This window comes from Rhinatrema bivittatum, chromosome 5, assembly GCF_901001135.1.
Source record: "Rhinatrema bivittatum chromosome 5, aRhiBiv1.1, whole genome shotgun sequence".
Taxonomy (NCBI): Eukaryota; Metazoa; Chordata; class Amphibia; order Gymnophiona; family Rhinatrematidae; genus Rhinatrema; species Rhinatrema bivittatum.
Window position 1 is genome coordinate 24,261,053 of NC_042619.1, and position 25,942 is coordinate 24,286,994.

The 25,942-nt window shown below is 45.7% G+C and overlaps 1 protein-coding gene across 3 annotated transcripts in view; it reads left to right on the forward strand.

The window, feature by feature from the left end:
* The window catches only part of GDPD5 (glycerophosphodiester phosphodiesterase domain containing 5), a 424,914-nt gene that overhangs the window by 327,993 nt on the left and 70,979 nt on the right, over nt 1-25,942 (forward strand). For 2 of the 3 annotated variants that reach the window (XM_029602145.1, XM_029602143.1), the window contains exons 6-8: nt 7,986-8,084; nt 9,901-9,994; nt 15,673-15,818. In XM_029602145.1, coding sequence (XP_029458005.1) covers nt 7,986-8,084; nt 9,901-9,994; nt 15,673-15,818 — 339 coding nt within the window. The remainder of the gene's footprint in view (nt 1-7,985; nt 8,085-9,900; nt 9,995-15,672; nt 15,819-25,942) is intronic. The other variant, XM_029602144.1, reaches the window with a different exon arrangement.

A 25,942-nucleotide genomic window follows, 5' to 3' on the forward strand; every position in this document is an offset into this window, starting at 1 on the left:
GCTGGGCGTGGTGCACGCCGTACATGCATTTATGCCACAAGCTGAAATAAAACGGCAGTGTTGCAAATCTGCTTGCTCTCTGATGGGTAATGTCAGTTTTTGCGCAGGACCATGACGAGAATGAACCTCACTTGTAAACCAGGGCACGCTGTGCATGATCGCAGGCTCTCAAGTTTACTGCCAATGCCCTTCTTAATGCTTGCATGGTACCAAAGAGAGTCGTCATCTGGAGTTCATAGGATGCAATATAGGTACAGGCAATGCATCGAAATGCGCTTGGAGGTTCTTTTCAATCTGACCTGGGGGAGGCCCGATGCAATGGGGGCTATTTCTGTAACTATCTGCCACATCTTCTTGGTCTCTGATTGTTATCCTTTGATACAGAATAGTCACCTGGTACCGACGCTTCTATTGTGCTTTTCTCCTTTACCACAATGTTTTTTGTAACTTTACCTTCTACTTAGCTGTTAATTGGTTTCCCCTGTTATATTGTAAACCGGTACGATAAGACCTCGTCTTGAGTATCGGTATAGTAAAAGAATTTAAATAAATAAATAAATGTCTGCTTTTCTCGCATCAAGCTTTTTATCAGTTGATATAGGAGAGTCCCGGGTGATCACAACTTAATTCATCCTCTACAATTCTTTCAGGGTCGTAATCCCAGTGTTTTTCTAGTACACCGACTGCATGGTGGATCAGTTGTGCCACCTTATCATGGCTTTCTCTATGCAGACCTTCTGACATCAGCTTGTGACACCCAGCGACAAGATGTGTGCTTGGTACAGAAGGTCCTTTTATCTATTTTGCTGTTCTCTGCTGTGAACCAGTCCTATGCCTCCGTTCTCAGTTTCTCATCCTCGGGTTCAAGTTATTTAGTTATGGACCTTTTTGATAATCCCATCTTTTCCCAACATTGGTCTCAAGGCAGGTTACAATAAAATTAGTGTACAGTGGCCCATAGTAGCCTACAGTCGGTCAGAATGTGCCATTAGAATAGTGGTGGGATCCGGCTTGGGAAAAGGGGGCTGCAGAAGATTCCCACAGTTTTGTTTTTTTTGCTTTTCCCAATTGCTTTTCTTTGTTTGCTGCTATGATTCTTTAAAGAATTGTATCTCCTGTTTTGCAGATTCTGTTGCTTCTTTCCCGTTGTGTGCTGGTAGATTCTCATTCCGTCTGCTCGTTGAAATGATTGTCCAAGTTTAAGGACGAAGGCCAGTTTTGGCTGTTCAATTTAATACTTCGATATACAGTAATTTGGATCTGTTGATGGCATTAGGTATGCTTAAAAGCCTATAATAACTCTCTATATATAATCTATTTTTATAAGGCCCTTAACTCCTTCAGCTCTAGAAACGTACAAACTTGGCATAACCTAACTCTTTTAGATTGCTTGATGGGCATGGAGCATTTTTCTTGTTTTTACATCAAACTGTTTGAGATCTTTATCGAGCCAATCTACGTTTCCAAAACTGTAGGAAAGAGCAGGGATTGCATATTGATAGTTTGTATCTTTTTCCGTGCTGCTAAAGTGCTTTTCAATATCTATTTCAGTCTCCTATAGTATTATTTGCTGATTTTTTTTTTCTCAGTAACCTATGCTGGATTGATGGATCATTTTTGGTTCCTAGATATTTGTAAACACCTTCCTGCTAAGGTTCTTTTATATTACATTCTTCAGTCAGACAGATGTTTTCAGCCTTACTTAACTTTTATTTTAAGGAAGGTCCCCTTAGTCATCTGAGATGCTCTTCCCTACCTGGAGGAGTTCCTCTAAAAACAATCATAGGAGCTGTAAAGCTTCAAATCACCTACAAATAGTGGGTGTGCTCTTTAACTGTGCATCATTCATTTCTCTAGAATTAAAGCTAGATCCATAGCCCAAAGTGATAATTAGAGCACTCAGTGGCGAAACAGGCAATCGCCCTAAAATATTCCTCACTGGATCTTAATGTTGAAAGAGTGTAGTCTGACACATCTTCATGGTAAACTTGATGTTCTCAATCATTCCAGGGTTCGCTCTGTACATTTAAGGCAACTTATTCTCCATGATTATGGGATGCAATCAAAACATTTTGTGTAATCAGTCCATGCTCTCCTTAAGTTTCAGCCTTTATTCAGCATCAGTTCGTCTCTGGTTCCCATATGCTTCTCTTTTCTTGCCCTTCTGTTCTGTTGCCATGATGTTATTGACATCTAATTGATCATATCTTTTTATCTGTAGATTGTCGCTAGGCATCATTATTGGTCGGTAATTTTAGGGGGATGTTATTTGGGTCTCCTTTTGGAAGGAGACATATTCTTTGTGTTATTTGCCCTTATGATAATTCTGGCCATCTGATTGATTGATTTTTGCAGTTTGCCGGTGGAGAAGTGTTAAATATTTGAGCCAAAAGTTGGACACTCCATCAAGACTGGGGATCTTTCAGTTTACAGCTCTTTTGTTACTTTAGGCCATTCCATAGTTTTGATGTTTGTCTTTTCCATATTGTCCTGTATGCTAGGAGACATTCTGCTTCCCTGTTGGGCTCTGTTTTGGCTTTGGTTGATGGTGTTTTAACCGTACTAATGTTCTTTCCAAGTTTTAGGTAGAATTGCTGTGAGGTCTCTGTCTAAATTTTTATTTTAATGTCCCTCATATCTCTGCAGCTTTTGTGTTTCTGCTGCTGTTTTCAACTTGTTATTGGAGTATGTGAATTTAATATTATCTGACTAGGGGATTCATATTTAGTACATTTGTCTGGCTAAGTTTGGCACTTAGGTGGACAAAGGTCAGGATTTGAAAATCTTACCATGTTAACAACTTTTAATTTAGCTGGATAAGTATCTAGCCAGCTAGAGATTTATTTGGCTAAGTCTGTAGCAGTTTAGAGGCGTTTTGGGGCAGAGAGGCATTATATGACTTAGGGTAATTTTCAAAGGAAAATGTAACATATTATCTTAGCTATTTTCAAAAGCTTATTTACCCACGTTGACAATTCATAGCATATATTGTAGTAATTTTCAAAAACCTTTTAAAATCTTTCTTCAAAAAATTCCTTTAGATTCGTCTTAACTTGGACATACAAAGAGAAAATGTCTTCAGGTTGAGCAGCTGAACCTGAAGAAACTTGTAAAGGATTCAGCCACCTTAGAGCTCTTGCTGCTACCACTCTGCCTACTTGCCTGCCCAGATGTACCACTTTGGAGGTCTTGCTGTTAATATGCCTGCCTTACATGTGTATTATGTATCAGCATGGGAGTGTTGGCTATTCCTTGGTGGTTGCTGCTTATATTTCAGCCTTGTTCTCCTACCTGTTGGATAGTTATACTGGGGTGTTTTGTCTCCAGAAGAAAAAAAAATACAAGTTTCTTTTCCCACCCCTTCTCTTTTCTGATTTGTTGCACATCTCTAGAATCTCAGCCTAGTTCTCCCACCCTTGTTCTTTGTTAGTTATACTGGAGTCTGCTCTCCCCAAAACCCTCATTCCGATGGAAGAAATTTAGGAACAGGAAACAAGATCCACAGGAGAGACTTTACCTGTTCTGAATGTGGTAAAAGTTTCAACAGGACGAGAACTAATGCAACATCAGAAAATCAAGAAGACTCTGTTCAGCTATAGAATATGGGAAATGCTTTCTTAATAAAGCAGACCTCACAAATTACCAGCAAAGCCACACTGATGAGACACCACTCGGCACTGCCACCATATACAAACTTTGCACCTTGACGTTCTCGCTGTCACTCTGCCTCACTGTCATACTCGGATTACAACTTGAAGTGTTCTTGGCACTGTGAGGGGCTGCTTTGCACCTCTCACGGTGCCCTGGTGTGTTGATGCCAGTCTTTGTGCTGCATTGTCCCTTTATTGGTACCTTGCAAATTTTCCTATCACCTTTTCTGCTTCATTCCCCCTTCACGGTGCCTTAGGATTGATGCCTCTCTTGGTGCCAAAGGTCCATCAAAACCCAGTATCCTGTTTTCAATCCAGGTCACAAGTACCTGGCAGGATCCCAAGGGGTAGAGAGATTCCAAGTTGCTTATCCCAGGGATAAGCAGTGGATTTCTGCAACTCTACCTTAATGGTTAATGGACTTTTCCTCCAGGAATTTGTCCAAACCTTTTTTTTTTTTTTTTTTTTTAAATGCAGCTACACTGATAGCTTTCACCACGTCCTCTGGCAATGACCACAGCCTTAGCCGGTTCAGGCCATTTTTACTAGAGTGAATTGCCGGATTGCAGTTGACCTCCCTCCTCACCTGCCCAAGTTTCTCCATCTGATGGGTGAAGTTTAGTGAACATTGTCCTGCCTCTGGGTGGGTGCTAAACGCAACACAAATTCCCCCTCCCCAGACATGATGGAGTTTGCTCAGTACTGAGGGTGCTCAAGCACCTGCTGCACCCACATGGCTGGCGACTTAAGGTTGCAGAAGCTTAAAAGCACTAAACAGCTGGAGTTAAACGCTTGCCATATATGTGTTTCTCAAGCATGTAAAACCCTGATTTTTGTGGGTTTTGTGCCTCTGAAGCCTGTGACAGCTCTAAAGATAGCATAAGGGTATCTTGTGTGTTCCCCTGCACACTAGCGCTCCTTGAACTGCTGATGAGAATTTGACCTCTCTTTTGTAAAACCCATTCAGCTATCTTCCTCCTCTTGCGCGGTTCTAGCTAGCTGGAGGAGATTGACATGGGCTCTTGGAAAAGGCAGGTGATGATATTTGATGATATCAGCCCGGGTGGCGGATAGTTTTTTTCTACTCTGGGAGACTATCGGGTTTGGGGGTTTGTTTGTTTTTTCCCTTTTCTGCCAGGTAGCTCCAAACTGCTTTTCAGAATATGAGTATAACTTTCAGTAGTCATTTAACCAGATAAATAGTGATTAACCTGCATAAACTGGCCCAGGTTTTACCCCCGCTAAAAGTATCTGCGAGGACCAGTGACGTGCGTGGTTTTAGCTGAGTGAAAAGTATAGGGGTGGGCGTGTCCAGTTTGAGGGCAGGAAATAACGCAAGTAGATTATTTACAGATCTGCCTGCATTTATTTTCACGGAAAAAAGCTACCGGGCAGGTAAAGCGGATGCAGATCCCCGCGGATATTTTTCCCCCCGAGTCAGTTTTCAAAGGGAAAGTACTTCCTTCGAAAAGCACGTTTTTCCATTCGTCCCTTTATTTCAGTTGTGCTAGAGCTTTAAATCCGAAATATTTTCTCCCGTGCCTGGTTACTTAAAATAAATATATATGTATGTACCAATAGCATTTTGTTAACTTGCGCAACTCATTGCTGTAGGTGAAAACCAGGATCAAAATAAGGATTAGAAGTTTATGAAATATGGATTAATCGGAAGCTGTTAAACACACCCCTCGGTGGGGATGCTGTTTTCCCTGGTTCAGGGATGCTTCCACCATGAAGGGCTGGAAACTGGGAGGATATGACGGGGGGGGATGGACAAGTCTGCACCTGCCTAGACTTTTTTTTTTGCGCAGTTCATCCATGCAGCTGCTGTTTGCCAGAGAGAGAGGACGCTGCGGTCGGTGGACCATTTGGTCCAGCTTCTTATGGTGGTTCTTGTATTCTGCGAGTCAATAATAATCTGAGATTTTACTGAAAGAGGGTAATTTTCAATAATGTGCATTGCTCGGCTCATATAGGCATTAGAGTGGGCGGCATAAGCAGGAGCTGCCCAGGTAATAAAATACCACCTATCACCGCCTCGAGAGTGCGCGCATGCGTTTCAGTATCCGTACTCCTTTTTTTAAATGCAGGGATCCGCAGATTTTATACATCCATTATATAAATGTACATGCATGCACTTTACGCATTAAATAATTGTAACATGGGCACATAATAACCCCATGCAGGCAGGTATTTCATGACGTTGGCTGATATATATGCGCATACATCGCTTATGAAAATACTTGTGTGTGTGATTCAAGCACCAGTTGACGCACACCCTCCACTACTCGCACCAGACCCGCCACCCAAAAACTGCAGATAAAAAGATTAAATTTCCCTGACTTGATTAGCAGGAGTAAAAGCATGCAATGCCGCATGTTTGATGTACACCCGCACTCTTTCGTAAAACATGCAAACGAGTGTGTAATTCCAAAGCCTGCCCTCCAGTCATACTCTTTTCTGCGTGGCAGTGACATTGCGTGTGTATTCTCATCCTTTTGAAAATTCGCTTAGCACGCGCAGGAGCTACTTGCTTTTTTTTTTTACTCTCACAACCGTTCCCTCCGCCCAGTAAGTCTTTGAAAATTATCCCCAAAGGGTCTAAGAGCTAGGGTTTTGTAACTAGGGGTCAGAGGTTCAAATCTAGCTCAGGTTGGTGGTGACTGCAAGCCATCTGGAGTCATTTGATGGCCTTTCTCTTATGAGCTGGTGCTCTCATTTCTCCGTAGCAACAGTATCTAGGTCTAAAATTTTATTGTCTAGATCAGGGGTGGCCAGTTCTGGTCCTCGAGAGCTACAAGCAGGCCGAGTTTTCAGGATTTCCACAGTGAAATTGCATGTGAGAGATTTGCATGCCCTGCCTCCATTGTATGCAAATGTAACTCATGCATATTCATTGTGGGTATCCTGAAAACCTGGCCTGTCTGCGGCTCTCAAGGACTGGAGTTGGCCACCCCTGGTCTAGACAATAAGCATTTGTGCTCGCCTTGTCTTGACTTCGCGCTGTATAGCCTCATACCTGTTCCCTTCATCTGTTTTGTTGCTCAAGGATAGCCTAGTGAGCTTTTCACTTAAAAAAACTGTACTTAGATTACTCAGGACCTGGGCTTGAGAGTTCTACCTGTAGGAATCCTACACCAGCAATCCTGGCAGCTGTAAAATGGCCTGTCTTTTTCTTAATATTGTTGTCGTCAAAATATTCTGTAAGTTGGCTGAAGATATTCTGAGTATCCAATAGGCTGGCTGAAGATTTAATGCCATTTGCTTTTTGCTAGTTATATGTTGTGTGCAGTATGATGGTAGAGGGAGGGCCAAGCCAGCGGCTCCCACGGCACTGCTGCCCGTTGGACTTGGCCTTTCTGCACCCCAAGTGAGCTGGCGTTGGAGATCCTGTGGAGGCGGCATTCCCAGCCCCCCCTGGGTTGGGAGGGAGTCATGGGGATCATTAAGGGTGACACCTGGTGGTTGGATTTAGAGTCCATGGTACAGGGTTCCAGGTGGATCTCTGGTGCATGGTTCCCGGCTTCAGGACCAGACTGGAGGGGGGGGGGAGACTGTCAAAACAGGGGGAAAATAGTTGTGAATGAAGGCTCACAGCACCAGAATCCGAGCACTGGTTCCAGTTGAGCTGGAAGACAAAGGAAGAACTACCAGGCTCCTCCAAAAAAAAAAAAAAAAAACAACCCCAAAAATACAGTAATAGAAGCAATTATACAGACTGTGAGTTGTATCCTAGCATGAAGGCATTGACTAACCAGTTATTGCACCAGGAATCTTGGATCTGGACAACTGGTTCACATTTATATAAGGCCACCTTGGGTTGACCTGGAGGAACCTGGCCCTTCTGTTTCACTAGGACATTTCTTGGCGTGGAAATCGTTTTTGCCCATCTACCCGCTGAAATGCCACCTCGCCCAAGGACGGTGCAAGAGTATTTGGTGCCCCAGGTGCACCCCCTTCCCTAGCCTACCTGTGGGTGGCAGCTCCAGCACGGCGCTGCTTTCTACCGGCGGTCGTGGCTCCAGCACAGTGCTTCCTTCTACGGTGGGTGGCGGTGATCCTGTGGCTCAGTAGCCCCTCTGGGCCTTGCACTAGCCGGATTTTGCTGCTCCCCCCCCCCCCCCCCTCAAATTTTGTTGCTCAAGCCAACAGCCCTGATGTTGCCACATAGAAATTCTCTGGCTAGTAAAGCAGGGGTTTCCCCACAGCCTTGGTGCGACTGAGGCGGGGGGGGGGGGGGGGGGTGTTCATGACCGTTAACCGGCAAATCCAAACTCTGTCCGTCCCCTTCCTCCACTTGTCCTCCTAAAGTCTTTGCTGCTTTTCTTTCTCCAGCTTGGATTGGCAGTGACCTTGGTAGCTACTATAGTAGCTGTAACTTCTATAGAGCAACTGTGGGAAGACGAATGGAATGTCATTTTTATTTCGTTCCAAGTAAGTGTCCTGCCTCTGTGTACTGTGCTGTGTCTTAATCGTTCCGCCTAACAGTTGGATTTTCAATAATACCTTTCATCCAAGCAAGATCTCGGGGTGCGTTAAGAGCCACGCGTTCAGCCGGCCCTGGGGGCGTTGGCCGGCATGGCGGATGGAAGGCAAATATCGCCCGATCGTAGCTGAATTAAATGAGAGAGCGCGCGATGCTCTGGGGAGGACGCTGCCAGCAGCAGGCAAGGAGAGTTTTCAGCCTAACAACTGCTTTCCTAACCTTTTTAACGAAGGGATCCATTTCCAAAATGCCCCGCATCGGTGCGTTTTTTTAAACCTGGCAGACTTTGCACCCTTCTGAATTTGCGTCGGATGCAAAGTGTACACGTGGACTGTTGCTCCTGTTTTTTTTTGCGCGCAGGCAGAGTTTTGCTGGCAAAGCGGGCGCGGAGGTTTAGCAACGCGCGTGGCACTTCCTCCTCCTCCCAGCTAAGCCTGCCCCCTCCCCCTGGGAACGCCTCCTCTCAGCGTGGCACGTGGATTTTAGCCGGCTGGAGTGTGGGTTGCTTTCAGACGGCCGATTCTTGCGGGTAAAGACGCTTTGTATACCTGCAGAGCTGGCTTTGAAATTTGCCGGACAACTTGCTGCTGAACAAGCTGCATTCAAAATGTATCCCGTTAACCTGCTGCAGAACGAAACTTAAAACATTAAAGCTTTGGGACTTTCAGGCCCCCCCCCCCCATTGTCTCGCCCCCAGAAGACGCTTTAAAATAAGCGAGGACCTGGTGCACGATTTCTCTTCCTCCGATGCACAAAATTATCTAAAAAAAAAAGAATGCAGTGGTGAGGCCACCTCCTCTTCTCCCAATATTTTCTTGAAAATCACGAGCCTGTCTTGCCTCTTCTGTCCCGCTCTCCTCACCCATCCGCAGCCTCTCTTCAGATCTCTCCCCCCCCCCCCCATGAAGCCCCAGCTGGGAGCGTGACGGGGGGTCCCTGCCTGGACAGCAGCGTCGTCGTGCGCTTTCCGGTGTTGCTGTCCGAACCGACGCTGGGGAGCGTAAGACCCTTCTGCGCTCATGGCGGAGGTTTCGGCGGGGGTGGGAAGGGTTGGAAACAGATTGCAGATGGCTGTAAAGAATGGGACCCTGGGCAGGACAGGCCTGTGAATGTTTTTTAAAATTTATTTTTTTTTCCTTTTGTGGTTTTGGGGAGGGGAGTGGATGTGGTGCCCATGCTTATTTTACAGTGGTTTTTGGAGTGGGTGGAAGTTTTTATTTATAGGTTTTATTTTACAGCCGCTTACCCGGCTATATTTTGAATCCGGCTCCACGCAGCCACGCAGCGCTGAGACAGTCCTAGAAGAATTATCCAGTTACCTCTGAAGATGGGCTTGGAGTTAGCTGGATAACTTTGCTTTGGCCTTAGTCATCGCAGGGTATGTATTTAAACCCCAGGTGTGTCCGGCTAAGTCTGGGACTGACTTGGTCAGATCCTTTTGAATATTGACTTCAAAGTAGTTTAAGCTTTTGGGCTGTGATGGTGCCCCTGTCGTTTGGTTCTGCCAGCACAGCAGCCGAGCTGGGAAGACAGGCCCAGCAGCAGCTCACTTACGGGCCTGGCTTGTTTTTGCTTCATTTGCATATCATGGCTGCTGCACATATATTTTATTAGCAATGTTTAAATTCCTTCTCTACCAACCCTTCAACAGTTCTAAAAAAAAAAAAAAAAAAAAAAAAAAAAAGTTTTTTATCCTTGATGAAATATTTTCATACTGCAGCTTTCAGTTCCCTTTCTGATAATAATAATAATTCTTTCTTTCAGGCCACAGCTCCTTTTCTGCACATAGGAGCCTTAGTTGCAGTCACCATGCTCTCCTGGCTGATTGCTGCGCAGTTTGCACGATCGGAGAAGGCTTGTGAGTATGGGCACTTCTTATGGTCTTACCCCAGGCCCTCACACTGTTCTCTGATGATAGAGGGATGCACAGGCGAGGGCTGCAGGGCTCACCAGAAAGCCATGATATGCATGAAACAATGTATCAGTGCATTCACACATATACACACATATATTTATTTATTTATTTATTTATTTATATATTTTTGTTGTTGTTATAATATTACTTATGTATAGAATGTAAAATATCCAACAAATTAAGGGGAAAAAAAATCACAACTTTGTATAGCCAAGGATCACCCGAAAATTTACAAGGCAGCAAGATGATACAGCTATAAAGGAACCCATGGCAAGCAACACATCCCATAATTTCCAATAATAAAAATAGGGTAATGCCGCAGCATTAGTTTAACACAGGGCAACCGTTCATTCACTCGTTCATTCACAGAATAAGCCATAGGATTAAACCCACCAGAGTGAGTAGCCTAAAAGTGGTAAATGATCCACAACTGATATCAGTAGTAAAGTGCCAAGGGTCTACCAAGCTCGTAAACTATTTTTAGCTACCAATCTCTGTATAAAAAGGCCATCCAAAGGCTGTTTAGTGGGCAAGTTATCCAGCTAAGGTTAGCCAGATAACTTCACCTGGGTATTAAGTGGGATACACGTCCCACTGAATATCTCCGGCTAATGGTAGCCGGATCACTTTAAACCTAACCGGATATTCTTTGCAGTATGGTTGGTTATGTGTAAAGTTATTTGACTACAGTTAGCTGCTTAAGTGACGCTTGACTTAATAAAAAAAACAAAACAAAACCTGATTGCAGGCCTACAGGCCCAAACCAGATACCCTCTCCTCCCTCCCATGAAAAGTGGAAATATCCTGGCACCACTTCCTCATAGCCACATCTTGATTTAACAAAAAACAGGGCCAGGGATCGGTTGTCAGCGCATCCCATCCCCCCATCCCCCAAATCCAGGTTCTGGCTTTTTATTTAATAAAAACATTTGTTTCTGCAGGGGCCTACAACCCTATCCTCCCACTCCACCCCCGTACCTTAAATTGCCTTTTCAATGCCTGGTGCGTCCGCTTCTGACATCGCTAGCCCCTTTTTTATTCAGCTAAATTACAGCCGGATAACTACTTATCTGGCTGTAATTTAGACGGATAAGTGGCTGAATATGCCACATTTGCCATTTATACGGACACATTTTGAGGTCTGGCTTTTGAATATCAACCTTCCGTTCTCTCCAGTTGCATCCAGTCTGACATGGACTGACGCCACAGAAGGGGATAGAGGAGCATCGTTTTCAGCTCAAAATTTGAAACTACACGAATGTGCCATTAGAATGGCAACATAGACAGATTTCTTATATACTTTAGTTAAAGACAACAAAATGTTTTGAAATCAAAATCTGTTCCCCATCAAAGGAAAGATGAAGATTTGTTAACTTTGCGAACAGCAGATAAAACATCTTCTGAAAAGGACCAAAGCTTGGATGAGAGTGCCTTGCCCAAACTGACATTTCCTACATATCAGAGGAGGAAATACCCAGATTACAAGCTTGAACAGCATCAGTAGGAGAGCGATGTAAAAGCTGGAATTGCATTTTTTGATATTTAGCATCTAGAAAGAGTTTCCCGATATTTTCGAAATAGTGCATCCTGTCCGTAGAAGAGGACCCACACCCCTGAAGAGTGGAACAATAAAAAGTTAAACCTGCTAACAAGGGCTGACACTCAACCAACACAGCTTATGACAATGTATTTACCCTGGTGCCTATGGCATGCTAATATTCCCTGAAAGAGAGTCAGAAGGAAGTAAGGTCCTAGAAATAGGTGACCCAGTTCTGGCCTATAAATTTGCATGAAAATAGAAAAGAGAGGGACAGGATCTCTACTGTATAATGATGAAATGTCCAATATTCCTCCATACACCACACCTCAAATATTTCAGGTACGCCAATATTGACTGGGTAAATGTAACATCAGGACTTGCTAGAGACATAAAGTTCCTGGATGTAATAAATGATTGCTTCATGGGGCAATTGGTTCAGGAACCAACAAGAGAGGGAGCTATTTTAGATTTAATTCTTAGTGGATTTGGTGAGAGAGGTAGCGGTGGTGGGGCCACTTGGCAATAGTGATCATAACATGATCAAATGTGAACTAATAACTGGAAGGGGGAGAATATGTAAATCTACAGCTCTTAACACTAAATTTTCAAAAGGGAAACTTTGGTAAAATGTGGAAAATAGAAAAAAAAACTGCAAGGAGCAGCTGCAAAGTTTAAAAGTGTACAACAGGCATGGACATTGTTTAAAAATACCATCTTAGAAGCACAGTCCAGATGTATTCCATGCATTAAGAAAGGTGGAAGGAAGGCAAAACGATTACCGTCATGGTTAAAAGGTGAGGTGAAAGAGGCTATTTAGCCAAAAAAAATCCTTGAAAAATTGGAAGAAGGATCCATCAGAAGAAAATAGGAAAATAGCACAAGCATTGTCAAGTGTAAAACATTGATAAGACAGGCGAAGAGAGAATTTGAAATAAAGTTGGCAGTAGAGGCAAAAACATAATAAACATTTTTTAAAATATATCTGAAGCAAGAAACCTGCAAGGGAGTAGATTGGACTGTTATATAACCGAGGAGTTAAATGGGCTCTTAGGGGAAGATAAGGCCATTGCAGAAAGACTAAATTAATTCTTTGCTTCTGTGTTTACCAAGAGGATGTTGGGGAGATACCGGTTCCGGAGATGGTTTTCAAGGGTGATGAGTCACATGATCTGAACCAAATCACTGTGAACCTGGAAGAAGTAGGCCAGATTGACAAACCTAAAGAGTAGCAAATCTCCTGGACCGGATGGTATGCATCCTAGGATACTAAAGGAACTAAAAAATGAAATTTCTGATCTATTAGTTAAAATTTGTAACCTATCATTATAATCATCCCTTGTACCTGAAGACTGGAGGGTGGCCAATGTAACCCCAATATTTAAAAAAGGCACCAGGGGCGATCCAGGTAACTATAGACCAATGAGCCTGACTTCAGTGCCGAGAAAAATAGTGGAAACTATTCTAAAAATCGAAATCACAGAGCATATAGAAAGACATGGTTTAATGGGTCACAGTCAGCATGGCTTTACCCAAGGGAAGTCTTGCCTAACAAATCTGCTTCATTTTTTTGAAGGGGTTAATAAACATGTGGATAAAGGTGAACCGGTAGATATAGTGTATTTGGATTTTCAGAAGGCGTTTGACAAAGGCCCTCATGAGAGGCTTCTAAGAAAACTAAAAAGTTATGGGATAGGAGGCGATGTCCTTTCGTGGATTACAAACTGGTTAAAAGACAGGAAACAGAGAGAAGGATTAAATGGTCAATTTTCTCAGTGGAAAAGGTAAACAGTGGAGTGCCTCAGGGATCTGTACTTGGACCGGTGCTTTTCAATATATTTATAAATGATCTGGAAAGGAATCAGATGAGTGAGGTAATCAAATTTGCAGATGATACAAAATTATTTAGAGTAGTTAAATCACAAGTGGATTGTGATAAATTATAGGAGGACCTTGTGAGACTGGAAGATTGGGCATCCAAATTGCAGATGAAATTTAATGTGGATAAGTGCAAGGTGTTGCATTATAGGGAAAAATAACCTTTGCTGTAGTTACACGATGTTAGGTTCCATATTAGGAGCTACTACCCAGGAAAAAGATCTAGGCATCATAGTGGATAATACTTTAAAATCGTCGGCTCAGTGTGCTGCAGCAGTCAAAAAAGCAAATGGAATGATAGGAATTATTAGGAAGGGAATGGTTAATAAAACGGAAAATGTCATAATGCCTCTGTATCGCTCCATGGTGAGACCGCACCTTGAATACTGTGTACAATTCTGGTCACCGCATCTCAAAAAAGATATAATTGCGATGGAGAAGGTACAGAGAAGGGCTACCAAAATGATAAGGGGAATGGAACAACTCCCCTATGAGGAAAGGCTGAAGAGGTTAGGGCTGTTCAGCTTGGGGGGATATGATAGAGGTCTATAAAATTATGAGAGGTCTAGAATGGGTAAATGTGAATCTGTTATTTACTCTTTCGGATAATAGAAGAACTAGAGGGAATTAAATGAAGTTAGAAAGTAGCACATTTAAAACTAATCGGAGAAAATTATTTTTCACTCAATGTACAATTAAGCTCTGGAATTTGTTACCAGAGCATGTGGTTAGTGCATTTAGTTTAGCTGGGTTTAAAAAAAGGCTTGGATAAGTCCATTAACTGCTGTTGATCAAGTTGACTTAAAGAACAGTCACTGCTATGACTGGCATCAGTAACATGGGATCTACTTAGTGTTGAAAACAGGAAGCTGGGCTTGATGGACCCTTGGTCTAACCCAGTATGGCAATTTCTTATGTTCTTATTCCACCTTGGCATCCAGAAGGGAAATTTGCATTAACAACCAAAATCATAAAATCCAAAACAGTAGTAGTCCCTGCCACCATTTACAGAAATACCGCAAGCTAATAATACAGGTCTGAGCAGCTGGCATTGTTTCAAAGCTTTTGGAAGCGCAGAATCCCCATCATGAATCAGACTAAGAAGTGAACCAAGTAGAGCCTTAGAGGTCACTAAATCTGAGTTACAGTTATCTATAAGCTCTAGAAATCCATTCCCATTTAAAAAAAACAAAAAAAAAAAAGCGATCTGGCAAGCCCCATTATAAAACCTAAAATCTGTCTACCTCTCATAAAGCCAGTTTGGTCTGTGTGAAGAATTCCATTTAACTACTTGGCCGTAATTACAGCTAAAATCTCGGGGCCTGATTTTCAAAAAGCATTTACGTGCTTAAAAATGGGGTTTACGAGTGTAAATGGACTTTACCCTTGTACGTTGCCTTTTGAAAATTGCTCCAGTATGTGCCATTGAATTGTCCATAGGATATTCACGTGCGAGTGCACGTCACGCACGTAAATGGCTTTTGAAAATTGTTACAATAGTATGTTATGTTTTCACCTGTAACTCCTTTTAAAATTGCCACGTTATGTCCGCAGCGATCAAAGATGCAGGTCTGTAGGACCCAAGATCTAATGGGTCCCTACCTTTTTCTGGGGAAATAATAATCAACGAATGAGTTACTGCCATGCAAAATGTCCCCCTGCAAACGAGTGATTGAACATACTCAGCAAAGGAAGGGCATTCCTATTTTGAATCGTCATTTTCCTGGCAAATTACAATGAAGTTGTAGTTGTTTTTATGTTTTGTTTTCTTTACGTGTTCCTAAATCCTTTGCATAGCTTTTGCTCTGTTCCCATACGGCACCTGAATGATACCCGCACTGTTGCCTTGGTCTCTTAACCATCTCCATAGACCGCTCCTCCGTATAGTCTTTTCTTGAGGGTGGGTAACGTATCCTGGCACTGTGCGTGTGTAGTTATCAGGTAACGAACCCTGCTTTTTCCATAGGCACGTAGTGGGATAAACTAGACGGAGTCTGATGCCCCTGTGACTTAGCAAGTTTTACGTTGGCTGCCGCACTGATAAATTGGCGTTCTTGCGCCCACCGTAGCCGCAGACGCCCGCGTGTCCATGGCCACCCCGGTCTGATTCGGCTCATGTTTACTTTCGTTTAAAAACCCAATATCCCGCCTCTGGCAGCCTGACCTGAGTTGCAGTATCTTACAAAGCTCTTGTTTTGTTTTGCAGTTTTTCAGATTTGTATATTCGTTGCGTACTTGACCGTCCTAGTCGCACTTTATCTGGTCCCCTTAACCATCTCCTCCCCCTGTATAATGGAGAAGAAGGATTTGACAGCGAGACCTGCCGTATTTGGCCATCGAGGTGCACCAATGGTAAGCAGCTTCGCCTTTTGTGGACTTGCTCATTTTTTTTTTCTTTAAAGTGAAAATGTGTAATTCAGGATTTTAAAAATTCAGAAGGGCTAAGGCGAGGCTTGTAAAGGCAGGTGAGTTTTTTTGTGGTATGTTTTAGCTGATTCACTCTTTGATGATTCAGTCTTGCAAAACCGTTTTGTCGCCCGATTAGCGCGCTCTGATTTGCTGGCGATTGAGTATAGATGGTGTGGTGAATTGTAGCACAGCCCGGCACGTCCGGTACAGAGAATCGTAAACCCAGACCTGAAAGCGCTGGTGGAGGAGGAGGAGAGCAGCAGAACCTGGGAGGGGGAGAGAGTGGTTAAGCTTCGGCAAATCGATCTACGGGCCCGCAAGCAAAAGTTGGATATGAGCATTCTACCGTAAACTTTTATCGTCATCAAATGTTGGTTCTCCCGGCTGGGCTCGGGATTTCAGAGATTTGGTTGCATTTCTGGAGCGAAAGCTCTACAGGTCGCTGCTGCTCTTAACATTTCTATTTGGGAACCCATCGGCATATGCAGCACTGTCCATCGTACATCAGCTGCTTGAAGAGTTTAAGGTCTAAGGGCCAGATTTAAGGATTGGGCAACACAAGCTCAGACAGACTGCTGGGCCATTCGTCTGTGGGATGGACCCTTCGGTTATGTCACCATTAAGGCCTGGATGAACTTTGAGGGGGTCTGAAATGGCCGTGAGAGCGGCTCCCTTTGGGTTTGCTGAAAATTTAGCTGAAGTTGTTTTTCAGGCCCAGTCGGAGGAGCCAGGCAAACCCTGCTTTTTTGGTGGTCCTTAAGCAGTCCACTCCCTGCATAGTTAGGATTTTCCCCACTGGGTTTATTATTCAGGTTTAAGATTTTAAGAGGTGGGAGCCTGTACCCCATCTGGGCTCGGGGGGAACCCCCTGCGTCTGGCGCTGTGCAGGTTGAGAAGACCTGCCCTCCATATCCTGGACATGGATTTAACCATAGGGATTGGGCAGCAGTGCCACAATGCACTTTGCACAAATGTCTGTTTGCACATTTTGCTTCCCAGACCTTTTCTTATAACTTTCAGCTGTTGCTCGCCCCCTAACTATGCAGGACGGTGCTAATGCCAGTTGTTAAGTTTACATAACAAAAGTTAACGTGCGTTTCTTTCTTTTTTGAGCTACCGAACCTTTTGTGTCCTCCTCCACACGGCTACCAACGGTTGCATTTTCCTTCGCCTCTCCTCAAGGGAACCGGCCTGCAGAAAAAGCAGCGTCTGAATTTTGTTTGTCTTGCTAAACAGATTGGGTACATGACTAACGTGGATTGTTGATTCCAGCACTAGCACGAGGGTGGGTGTTTGCAGCTGAGTCAGAAAGCTGTTTGTGCCTCTTAACATGCACACCCCCGGCCTTTCTTCTCTGGGTTTGTGCTCGTCAGGTTCTTATGTGCTGCTTCTGCTGCGGGAATAGATGGGTGCTGTTTGTTGGATTGCCCACGACAGTTTGATCACTGCTTCTTGCGGTCTGAAGTTCCAGTAATATGGGGGCCGAGTGACCCTTTCCTTCCACGACAGACACTCCTTCCAGGCTCATTGGGGGGGGGTCTGCGGTGGGAACCCATGCGGCACCACAACACGCCGGCACCTTCCTGACTAAGTGTAGGGGAGGATGGAGTCTTAACCCAACCAGTGGGCGCTTCAGACACTTGGGCGGAAGTTTCGAGAGGAGGCTGTGCACAGATTTCAGGTCCCTGCGGACCTGCAAGGGAAACGTCCCCCGTGAGGTCTGCCTCTGAGAATTCAGGGCAGGCAGTGTGGCGAGGTCATCAGTGGGCTGTGCAGGTCTTACCCACGGAAGGGTTTCCTGTCTGATGCAGAAGGCCCCTCAGGTCCTGCTCTGGAACACCCACCTGGCATCTGCTTATCTCTCTGCACTGTGGTTGCCTGTGACCAGTACCATTGCCACCGAGCCGTTCCCAGCGGTCAAGCAGTGCCGTTAGTCACCCTGCTGTGTTTAGAATATTATTTATTTATTGCGTGGTGGCCTAGCCGCCATCCCGCATCCTGGCACCTTGCAATAGGTAAGTTACAGGCACGCTGACAGATAATCCGCTCACTAATTGTTTCACGTTATAGAAGTGCTCTTTAGTCACCAGGGAGGAGTTCTCCTTACTTTTTCTTCGTTCCCAGTCTGCTCGGATGGCGCCCACATAAGCCTGTGTAGCTGCCTAGCTGTCACCAAGCCTTCCGCGAACCCATGGGTACCAGAAATACTCACAGCAGGTGCAGAGCGCCCTTGGTAAAGTTAAGTGCAGAGATTACCGTCCCTTCCCGGCCTAGGCAAGATCTGTATTTTTAGCCACATTGAAGGGGGTGGGGGACTGTTTATAGGCAGCCCCCCCCCCCCCCCCCACCCCATCCGGCTGCATCAGAGTGTGTTTTAACGCAGCCGGACCTGTTTGAAAAATCCCTGCCCTGAACACGCGTTGCCAGGTCTCGCCTCTGGTGCCTCTTCACTCTCTCACAGCCCCAAGGATCTTCTGTGCTTACCCCATGCCCTCTCAAAGTCTGCTGCTGTCTCGGGCCCCCGCCGCTCCGCCCCAGGAGGCGTTCCGGGCATCCACCGCCCTTCCCGTGAAAACAAAATATTTCAGGCGCACGACATCAGGAAGTAGTTTGGGGTTGGTTTTTTTTTTGGCTGAAAAGGGGTTGGCGGAAGCGTGGAGCATTTTCCAAGAGCAGCGAACGGAGGCAGATTCCAAGAGGACATGGGGGGGGGGGGGGATAAGCACAGAGGATCCTTAGTTGCAAAAGGAGGGAGGGAGAGCAGAAGCGCAGCTGGTGACGCACTTAAAATGCCCTTCCTCGCATGATTCAACAGAGAGAGCGTGGGGGCTGCCAGAATGAGAACGGCAAGCGAGTGATATAAAATGTTACGCGCCCCCGTTAGGAACGCAGGCACCCACGCCGCTGGACCTGTCCGGCGGGCTGCAAGGGCCTCATGAGCTTAGAAGTCCTAGTGGGGAAGGGCAGGCTGGACCTGTCTGGCAGGCTGCACAGATATTCGGGCAGCAGCAGCAGCCCCACTGGCGCTGCTGGCTAGACATGGGAAAGAAGGGGGGGGGGTGTTGAGTGCGAACTCAAGGAGTGAGGGGGGGGGGGGGGGGACATCGAATATGCTCACAGGCCCAAGATGGAACGGTTCAAAGGAGGAAGAAGAAAAAAACCGTGTCCCGGCTGAGGAGAAGGTTTCTTGCGAGCAGTCTCCCACGCTATGACCGGCTGATGGGATGTAAGCCTTAGCAGCGTGGACAGAAACCTCTGCTTTGGACTTCTCACCTCATGAACGTGCTAAAGATTAAAAAAAAAAAAAAAAAAAAAGGATGACCAAGACGTGTGAACCTCCAGATATCCCGACCCTCCTTAGTCAGGGATCGGCTTAAACCGTGCTGAGTTTTTTTTATTTATTTAAGATGTTTGTTCTTCTCACGTGTCCTCAAACCTTGTCTACCCCAGCTCCCACCCCCTTACTCTTTTAATATGGAAGTAACTGACCTAGCAGTCACCTCCCTCGGCCCCCCCCAACCTCCAGCCTGCTCCTAGTGACGGCTGAAGAGTTTCTGAGAGGCCTGGAGGAATGAGGTGCCACGGGAGGTGGGTGGCCACCAGCAGGGCCCATCTGTTCTAGCGACCGGGGGGGGGGAGGCCTAATTTGATGGCGCCCGCTGCTAGCAGCTCAGCTCCGGATAGATCACAGTTGGTCTTCAGAAGCTGTCGGCACCAGAAATCGCACATAAATTATCTGCCACCCACGTGCCAGACCTCGGATACTTCCTTCAGATGCTGCTGCTGCTTCTCCCATTCACAGCAGCGTAGCTTGAAACAGAAATACCAGCACAAAAAAAAAGTGTTGTTTGCATAATTCAGCTGCTACTTAAATTGGTTAAGATCTCTGCCTCGCTTTTGTTTCAGTTTATTTCGTTCCTCAAAAACAGGGAATCAGCGTGTGCGAAGGTTTTCGGAAATCTTCGGGGTTTGGTCGCTCCCGGTCGCTCCGAATCCAGGCAGATCCGTGGGAACCCCCCCCCCCCCCCCCCCCCGTGCAGGCACCCATGTCGACATGAGCAAGTGAGGCGGGGGCTGGGGGGGGGGGGGGAAGTGACCATGATAACAGCGCATGCACATTCCCTTTCCTGCCCCACGGTTTGTAAAATTTCTACACGAGGGCAGGAAAAGAAAAGGAGACCTTTAGGCGAAAGAGGGAAGCTTAAGTCTGCACAGCCTTCAGCTGCACCAACGCAGTCCGCTCCTCTCGCCTGCCTCTGCCCACGGATCGGGCCTTCTGGCATTCCCGGGCAGGCAAGCTTTGTGCATCCTGTCCCCGAGGGTGAGGGAAGACGAAAGATAGCAACCGACACCATCTCGCCGTTCCTTTCTCTTCTTTAGATTTCAATAGGAAATTTTCCTCTCGAGGGTCAGAAAATCTTCCCCTCCCCCCCCCCCCCCCCAGCACTGTAAAAGACCCCCATACGCCATGAGGCCTGAGGCTTTTAGTACGTTAATGTGGTTGCCTTGACTACTTTTTTTTTTTTTTTTCGTCTTCCTAATCTAAATGGTACATGAAATTTAATGTGGACAAGTGCAAAATGAAACACCACAGGGAAATATATTTCAAACCCTAGGTATGCAATGCTTTGTTCTGAACTAGGAGTAAGCGCCCAGGGAAAGGATCTTGGAAGGATGGGCAATACATTGAAATCGTCGGCTCAGCGTGCTGCAGCGGTCAGAAAAGCAAACAGAACGTTAGGAATTATTAGGAAGGGAATGGTGAATAAAACAGAAAGTGTCATAATGCCTCTGTATCGCTCCATGGTGAGACCGCACCTTGAATACTGTGTACAATTCTGGTCGCCGCATCTCAAAAAAGATATAATTGCGATGGAGAAGGTACAGAGAAGGGCAACCAAAATGATAAAGGGGAAGGAACAGCTCCCCTATGAGGAAAGGCTGAAGAGGTTAGGGCTGTTCAGCTTGGAGAAGAGACGGCTGAGGGGGGACATGATAGAGGTTTATAAAATCAGGAGTAAATGGGGAGCAGTTTTACCCTTTCAGATAACACTAGGACTCGGGGACACTCCATGAAACTAGCAGGCAGCAGATTTAAAACGAATTGGAGAAAGTACTTAACGCACAATTGAGCTGTGGAATTCGTTGCCGGAGGACGTGGCGGGTTTTAAGACGGTTGGACGAGATCTGGAGGAAAAATCCAGAAACAATTATAAGCCAGGTGGGTCTTGGGGAGTGAGCAGCAAGCAACGGGATCTAATCTTGGTGCTTCCTAAAGAACTGGATTGGCCATGGTTGGCGACAGGATGCTGGGCTCAATGGACCTTTGGTCTGACCCCGCCTGGCACTTCTTATGCTCCTTCATGTACTGAATTTGGTTTATTTATTAATGTATTTATTTATGTGACGACTCCTCCCCCACCCTCCCATCTACTCCACACCTGTTCACAAAACTGAAGCACCATATGGGACCAGCACATCTTTTCGTGGGCAAAACACCATGCGTACATTTTGAAAATCCACACGTGTGCACGCTGTTTCCTCGCACCGACCTAAACACCCCCTGCTACCAGCATGCAGGTGGTGAAAGTTCACAGGTACTTTTACCTGCCCTGAGAGGTGGGCGGACAACTTTCAACTTGGGAGGTTAGTTAGCCACTTAGGCTAGTGCACAGGTTTAACCCGCTTTTGGACGCTCATCCGTAACCCCTTATGCGATAAAGGGATTAGTATGTCCAAACCAGCGCGTAGTCAATAGCGCTCATCACATGTAAATACCGTGCTGATGAGGCTGTTAGCTAGTACGCACACATTTTTACCCTCAAAAATTAATGCCAGCCCTGGAGCTGACGTTAAGTCTTGAAGAGCCACAAAAGTTTACAGACAAGCAGAACACACACTGCTTTTCTGTGGTTCCTCCGACTTAATATCGTGGCTTAATATCTGCTCCATAAGGCAGTCACCCGTAGAAGCTCAGAACATGACGGCAGTTCTGCGTTTTTTTTGTAAGACTGCCTTAAGCCTTCTGCATTCTCCGTTTTCTAATTAGGATCGTTTTACACCCTCCTTTGATCCTGTGTAGTAAAAATGGAGCACTCGGCTGTGTGTCCATGATCCTTCTGATGACATGGACAAGAAGAACACAGCTTTAGACCATCGTGCTCCACTTTCACTCTGCAGTAGCAGAAAAGGGAACGCGAGCAGGCTGGAGGACGTGGGAATCACGGGGGGGGGGGTGGATCCATCTGCATGGGTAAGGCTTCCCCCTTCATACCAAGACCTGGGGCTTTAAGAAACGTACACAAGGCAACCTAGAGTGGCAAAATGGCGCCGTGGCAAGGTGTCGGGCTCTCACGATCACCCGCACGCTTTATGGTTTGAGCAGAACACAGCACGAATTCCGCGATTTGTCTAACCACAGGGGGCTTTGGGTATTCAGCTGTGCCTTGTAAGTGATGACTCGGCGTCCGCTTTGTTATCCCATGAATGCGTTCATCTCGAAACCTAATTATTTTCTAAGCATTTTCCTGGAAGAAGCAGAAGTAATTATTGAGCATTCTTGTGCAAATTGTTTTTTCACAGCATATTCTGGTCCTGACAGTTTTTGTGTCAAGTGCTTCAGATTCAGCTGGTGTTTTCTGACGGATGGAAAAGAGAGAGAGGGGAGGGGAACAGGAGAGAGGCGTAAATTACCCAACTGCCTACTGAAAGAAGTTTTCTGTTTCCCTTAGGTCTCGTCGTTCTGTTTGGAAGAATTGTAGCTCCGAGATTTAAGGTGCGCATTATTCCGTACAGGGAGGTGCCAGTTTTAGAGGGATTAGGGGTAGGACTTGTGTCGCCAAGTTTGATAGTCCATGATGTGGGTGGGCCTGGCTACTGCAATGTCTTTACCTCCTGCAAGAGGACTCACTTTTTACCTCCATGACCCGTATTGTTAATATAGTAAATGATGGCAGATAAAGACCCAAATGGTCAATCCAGCCTGCCCGGTAAGTTGCTTTGGTTAGTAACTGCCGCTCCATGCAGGTTAACCTATGCATAAATATTACGGTACATCAAAAGTTAACTCAGACAGAAGAGAGCCAAGCTCTCTTTCCTTCGAGTTTAAATTTGCCTATTTTTAAGTTTGCATTGTATTATTATTTATTAATATAGGTTCTTATTATTTTCTTAATTGATTGTTTTACTACGTTTTAATTTTAGATTTATTGTCAAGTATTAGGTTTTAGTGTTTTATGCTATTTTGTTTTATTATTGAATTTTATGATTGTTCCCTTGTACATCGCCTAGACCTGTTTTTAGTGTCAAGCGATTCATAGATTTTAATAAATGTAAAGTATAAGTGGCGATCACCTAGATCAGTGAGTCACAGACAAGGGTGGCCAACAAGCTGGAATTAGTGCTAGACACTTCTACAAATAGAGAGGCAGCCCGGACCGCTGTCATCCACCCATAATCTAATTTCACTTGGAAAGAAAACAATCTTTTTTTTTTTTTGGGGGAAATTTTGATAATGCAGATAAAACTAGTTATCAAATATATATGAAGATTTCAACATAAAAGCTTATAGCGTACTGCAAAATAAGTCCCCACAAAAGCACCAACCATGCTGAAATACCCCGACAATTCAGCTGCTGTGTCGGGAATATCCCTGTCTCGGGGGGGGGGGTTACTTATCTTAATGAAGAAACGCTCAACATGGGGTCAACTGACCTCACCTGTTCATCAGGTGAGTACCCCCTGAGGCAGGGAGATTCTGCTTGAAACAGCAGCTGTTTCCGGGATTTTTGGTGTAGATGTGCAATAAGGGACTCGGGGTTCTTTATCAAAAAGTGACTCCGTTTATAAAGGTACGACATCCGCTGGGTGACCTTTTTGTATATACACCGCTGTTTGTCTGCCTCATTATTTTGCGTTTTAGCTTCCACCTGCCCCTTTGCATGTTCAGGCTAATCGGAACTGGTCCCTGCCGAGCACGAATTGTCTTCATGACTCAGCTACCTAGGGTTTTCTCCCTCCCCAGTTTTAATCTTCTCTCCCCTTCTGTCCAGCCCAGGCATCCCCACCGAAGGTCCTTGACCATGGGCCACCGTGGAACCCCAGTAAATGTTTGCCTTGAGCCTGGCTGCCAGAAGTTGCCATTGTGCCATGACTGAGACTCCCTGCCACCCTCACCCACCACCACCACCACCCCTAGGGCCTCCTCTGAAACCAGAATTAGGACCGGTCTGATTGCTGGGTGTCGGGGCAGCAGGCTGCAGTGAGAAGTACTTGGGTTTGATTCTCAGGTCAGATCTTCCATGGCACGGGCAAAGGAGCCCATGCCATGGAACCTCTCAACAGCGACACCTAGTGGCTGGGCTCAGAGTGCACAGGGTTCTATAGAGATCTGCGGTCTGTGGACCCTGGCCAACGACTGCCATTGCAATAGCTTGGGGGGAGGGTGATGGGGGGGGTTACACCATAAAGCAGTACTGAAATCACTTGGAAATTGCAAATTTAAGCTCATGGCGCCGTAGCCCAATAGATAACCGAATGGGATTCCAAAGGAGCAGGACGACACCGCCGGGCCAAAGATGTAATAGATTAAAAAAGTCAAACCTTTTCAATTTCTCTTAGGAAGAAGATTTTACTTAGGAGTTAGATCGTTAAACTGAGACGCAGGCAAAAAAAAACCGAGGGATGTGAACTCGAGCCCCATCTGCTACAGGCTCTCTGGTCCTTGGCTAGGTAAATTTGGTTTTCCTCTGCCTCGGTTTACTGAACGCTAATTATACTCGGCTCTAATAGCGAAGGTATTCTTTGTGTCCGCTTCCCTTCGATGTGACCGAGGCACCAAAAAACACGCTGCCAGGTAGGGGTGCACACGGGAAATATTTGAACCCGGCCATTTCGTTTCATTTCGTGATTTCTTTTGTAACTTTTTTTTTGTTGTTGTTGTTGTTTCGCCTCGTTACGCGCATAAGATTGATTTTGCGCGCGTTTGTACGGTTGTTTGTTTTTTTTAACGTGCGTAAAACATTTGCACGCGTGATGTAGCGAAAGAAATGAAATGCACTTCCGTCTGAAGGACGGCCGCCATGAACTGCAGAGCGGCGGAAGGCAGGTTAGGGAGCTTGCTTTTTAGATGGAAGGCGGTGCAGTGAGTCTCGGGTCCGCTCTCAGTTAAAAGTGTATCCCTCTTCCCTCGCGGACTGCACCGCTCGCAACCTTTGGAGACGTCGTTCGTCGTCGTTTTGAATCCGTCTGCAGTGGTTCGCTGCGGATCGGATGCCGCTGGGGCTGCTCCGACCAGCCCTGGAGGTTTGGGGGGGGTGGGAAGACGCGGGTTGGTGTTCTGGAACGGGGGAGGGTGTGGGGGGTGCAGGAGGGAGCCCAGAACCAGAGCTTTAATTTTAATACTGTGGCCTGGACATTATTTTATTTTATTTTGGGAGGTTCAGGCACTATGCCCCGACTGCTTTTTAAGTATTATCTGGCTTTTTTTTTTTTTTTTTTTATTTGTTATTTATTTTTTTTTTTTTCACTTAATGGCTACATTCTACATATAGCCGGTTAAGTTTAAAGTTATCCGGGTACTTTCTGTGGGCCAACCTTCCAAGTATATTCAGTAGGACTGTTAAAGTTATCCGGATAAAATTACCCTGAGAACTTCAGCCGAGTATATTCAGTGGGAGACTGGACCCCCCGGGGGTCAACTGACCCTGATAACTTTGCCACCTGCCAACCTACCGAACGTGGACCGCTAGGAGAAGAAAGCATCTCCCTTACGGGCTGCTCCGTGTCTCTCCCTTGCCCCCATCGCCTTCCCCAGCCCCACATATTAATGCAGTGCTTCTCAGGACTGGGGTAGAGGAGCCATGCGGATGGTTCTCGCGCACATTCGTTGTGGGCGTCAACGAAAACCAGACTGGCGCTAGCAGCTACTCGAGGACCGGCTTGAGAGCCCCCCCCCCCTGCCCTGGTGCGCGAGTGACGTCCGCCCTGGGTATTCATTTGATTTCCTCTTTATTTTGTCCGAGGAGCTCAGCCTCTCCATTTTGATTTGATTTTCCCCGTTAGAAGCG